We start from the raw sequence: 4389 nt of genomic DNA on the forward strand, positions 1-4389 counted from the left end.
AATACTAACACCCTTTTTCCTCCAGACACTGATAAAGTCGATCGTTCCATTCCTACCGACTCTCTAATGCGTTTCCTCTCCAACTATTTCCATATCGCCGACACCTCCTTCTCATTCTTCTGCCCCACCTTCGACTAGCAATTGATGCGCAGCTAAGAGAAGAACCTGGAAGGGAATCACTTTATGAGGAAATAGTGATGCATCAAAGCCTCAGAACAAACTTTGTGCTCTGCCATCAGCTTTGTGTTAAAGTGACGGAGTTGCCCCTTAAAAAAATGCACATCTGATTGACGGGAGGAAATAGGCTTGAGGAAAAAGGCTACATCCATTTTCAAATCATGTTTACTGGTCTTTGTTCAGTTCTGTAAGTCAGACAATTGCAGCTTGGACGAAGGGGAGGACAGGGCAGGGCATATCACATCAGATACGATAGAGTCAGATTGGAGCAGAGCATGTCAAGCCAAAGCAAATAAGATCACTCACTAGATTTACCAAAGATATCATACTGCATTCACATCTGACATGATATTGGCTGTTGAAAACAACCTCCGGCGAAATGCAGTAGTTGTCTTGTGATCGGTGAGGATGAAATGAGGGTCTGTTGAGAACCGAATACAGAGAACATGTTCTCGTGTCACCAAATGAGGTGACTAGGACAGTGCTCTATCAAACCTCAAGTGGGAGTCACTCTAATAGCTAATTTACTGTGGGTAGCCACAAAAGTGAATGCAGTCAAAAGCCTTAAGCTTAGTCAAAATGCCCATTATGCTCCGTTATTACTAAACTCGCTTTGGCACACATCGCCATGGATAATGGTAGCTCCCGATTTCGTAACAGTCAAAGTCCTCACAGCAGTCTGTTTCTCATCCACACGCCTGCCGATATCCCATACCCTACACTGCATGTTGGTAGGACATACGACAGCTGAATTGTACTCCATACAACTATGACTTGTCATTTCAAATTATTAGGTCCAAACATGTTGGAATGACCGTAAAAATCCACCTTCTCTCCTGCCACAAAATGACATCCGATACGTACATTATTCAGGACAAAACAAAGAGAGGGTGGAAGCAACGAGCTGCAGCACTCGGCTAGCCTAGAGTGACGAACAACAGGCTTTGCACCTCTCCAAGAGGCCTAGGACCTTCACACAAAGGCATAGAATGTTGTCAAGTTAAGGGAGGAGAAGGGTGTTCCTTCCCTCGCAAATGACTTGTGCTTATGTTTTGTACCGGGAAAGTAGTGTAAGGACTTTTGGTTTGTGTCATGCAATCTAAACCTACAAGTGTCACTTGTACAAAGGATGCAAAACTTTTTTACCCATAAAATTTATGCCAAATAAAACAAAAATTCAAAAGCACATAACAACTTTAAGATGAATTAATTAAACTTGTTCCTTTGAAAATGCAATTATTCCATTAACAAACTTGTAAAGACTGTCAACTGTTTTAGCCTCTTTTATAAATACCTAAATTCAAATAAAATTTTGAACAGTGTTTCTTCTTGCTTTCAGACCTTGCAGTTAGTGTTATGTAGTTTGTAGTTTTAGTAACAATAATAATAAAGTACGCATACTACTACAAATGCTGCGAAATGGTGGTTTAAAGCCACCACCCAGGAATGAGTGTTTTAATTTTGCAGTGACACTACCCTTGGGATCAACGGACTGAGGACAATCCGCGCGATATCACAGACAGCGTCCTTTGAAGAGAAGGTAACTTATGGTTATGTGCAGTGCTATATTTTTTCCCTATTCGTAATATTTTTTAAAACTGAATACAGACGTTGATACAGAACAATAGCATTTAGATGCCTAAAAGTGATTACAGCATAATCTGGCAATCCATGATAATTTTCGACCATGCAAAATTTTGTCCTTGTAAATGACGCATCTAACCTTGCTTTGGAACGCTGATTTTACCTTTACGAATCAAAATTGTTGCCGTGGCTTTGGGATTTGTAGACCTTTAAGAAATATATCCCCCGAATATTCTGTCGCCCAATGGTTTACAATACTAACGACTAGCTTGACAGCTTTGTCACAAAAGCTGGACTTGAATTCTAAGTTGCAGGGATGGGTGCGCGATTCGCTCCTTATTGTGTTTCGTACTATATGTTGTTAAGAGTATTAAGGCGACATACTTTGTATTCGGGAACGCCATTTAAAGTCGAACCAACTAAGAATAGATCTTGCTGTGCGTTTTACTTCATGCGCATCTTAATAGAGAACACTAAACTGCTCCCACAGCTTAGATAAAGGTTGAGTTTGGAGTTCTGCGCCACTAGGAAAGAGTTGTTTATCACTAGAGTAAAGGCGAGTGGGGGTGAAGCAGGAGTTGCTGTATCCTCAGCACACAAGTACAACTGTGGAGACGAGGGAATCCGCTCATTCAGTGGTTCCATTTAAACATACATTGGTATAATGCATGACCTTCTTCCTCTTCTTCTGACTCTGAGGAGTGCTATCGTTTGCTTCTGCTTTAGCCATTACAAGTCTCAAGTATGAGACTGCATTAAAGGTGATGTGGTGCAGGTGATGTCATCATTTAACAAATACTACATACTTAATTACTAGTAGCACATCTTGATAATTTATTTGAGAGGATTTAAATGTGCATCCTCTGTGAAACGGATTTGGTAGAAGAGGGATGGATTTGAGTGTATTTAGAAGGGGCAGAGTTGATTCAATTTGCTGTATTCTACACGTCACACGCACATATTATAAGCGCCAATTGCACTTGTAGCTAAACTTGGTTAAATGCAATCAGTGGAGTAAAATTACTTGTGTACTGCTGTATTGCGGGATTTTATGTAAGGATTACTCCAAGTCCAATTGCGACATGTTCAAAACTAGTCACGGTTGGCTTCACGACACACCATTAAATATCGCACTAAACTAAGGGTGCTATTCATGCGAAAAAGAGGAAAAAGGGAAGGGTAAGGCACTTATGATAGTGAAGTTTTTCGTCTTGACAATCCCTATTGACAGCATATTCAATCGCCTTTTGGTCACACCCACGAAGCCAGGCAAGATGAGAGTGGTCCATCTCACACGCTAATGAAGCCTCAAACACCCTCACCGTCTTATTTTTCTGCTTTCCTCTTTGTCACCTCCACTTTCGCCTCCGCTTTTATTTCCACCATGCCCTCTTCATCTCTCTTATTTACCCCAGTTTTTGTTTTCCTATGCACTCTAATACTCACCTCAGCGTCACTCCACCTGCTTTCCATCGGCTGCCTGCTTCTCATCCCACAAGCTATCACCTGTAAATATGCACACACTGATGAAATACATTTATCCACGCACATCAGTTGTGTGCATACTTGTGTCTTCATCTTTTCCAGAAGGGATATGAGATTGCTAAACTCTTTTCCTCACTAACAGGCATCTCTCCTCTCAACTCAGTATGCCAATCACAATGTGAAACACAACCACCTTCATAATATTCTACGATTTGCATGGCCAACACGTCAGCTGCTGCATACACTGCAACGAACAAAAGCACAATGGGACATTCACCAGTCGCCTTGGAATTGAAGTCACAACAATGATTGACAACACGCAACATTGGAATAGCATGCATTGGTGGAATAATACTGAGGCTTACCGAAGTGTGGCATGGTAATCAAGAGAGACGGTGCGGTGGTGGTGGTCGCATCCATTACGCAACTTTTCGCCATTGGTGGATAATGGTGATTGGAAGGGATGTGATGCAAAGGAGAAGCGGATTGGGGCATCACTACAACGTGTGTAAATGCACTTCTTGTACTTCCAGTCTACCCACTTATCTCACCACACCAACATCAGCCTAGTCAATACGGGCAGCATGAAACACGCAAATCTATTCTCTCACTATTTGGGCGCCTCAGTGGATGTGGTAGGTGGACTACAATTGACACGAAATAGCACATGCGAGGTGCGCAGTATGGATGGAAATGAAGAGAGAGAGAGAAGAAGGCGAGAAAGGAAGAAAGGATACACTTACGGAACTGCTCAATTCCTTCTGGATAACAAACAGGAAGGCAATGTGCAGCATGTCCACCATCACTCTTCTCCTCCTCCTGCTCCTCCTCCTGCTCCTCCTCTTACTCCTCCTCCCACTCTATCCATTTTGTCTGCCTCTCCTCTTCTCTGTACACCACCAACAGATGTGATTTGCCTGCTTCCTCCCTCGGCACCACAAACGTCGTCACTTTCTCGTCTACACGAAGAGAGCAACAGCAACACCTCCATTCCATGGCCTCCTCATCAAGCACACTGCTGTGCTGACCATGGCCAACACACGCCAATTCCACTTTGCATCCAACTGACGACACCAAATGGCGATACTTCCATACGACCTCCGCTCCGTTCCACAATCACAATGCCATGCAATATTCACATCC

At 42.7% G+C, this 4389-nt stretch overlaps 2 protein-coding genes across 2 annotated transcripts in view; one reads left to right on the forward strand and one right to left on the reverse strand. All coding sequences in view use genetic code 11, as the record gives it.

Annotated features, from left to right (window-relative positions):
- Nucleotides 1-3335: 3335 nt before the first annotated feature.
- Nucleotides 3336-3587, reverse strand: EGR_09062 (hypothetical protein; the record flags this gene model as incomplete). The annotated part of the gene is made up of 1 exon (XM_024498311.1): nucleotides 3336-3587. The coding sequence occupies one exon, from the start codon at nucleotides 3585-3587 to the stop codon at nucleotides 3336-3338; it is 252 nt and encodes an 83-aa protein (XP_024347268.1).
- A 342-nt stretch (nucleotides 3588-3929) lies between these two features.
- Nucleotides 3930-4389, forward strand: part of EGR_09063 (hypothetical protein) — a gene marked incomplete at both ends in the record, with an annotated part of 6684 nt that continues 6224 nt past the window's right edge. Inside the window, one exon of the mRNA XM_024498312.1 lies at nucleotides 3930-4154. Within this exon, the coding sequence (XP_024347269.1) occupies nucleotides 3930-4154 (225 nt within the window). The remainder of the gene's footprint in view (nucleotides 4155-4389) is intronic.

This window comes from Echinococcus granulosus (genome assembly GCF_000524195.1).
Source record: "Echinococcus granulosus chromosome Unknown EG_S00130, whole genome shotgun sequence".
Taxonomy (NCBI): domain Eukaryota; kingdom Metazoa; phylum Platyhelminthes; class Cestoda; order Cyclophyllidea; family Taeniidae; genus Echinococcus; species Echinococcus granulosus.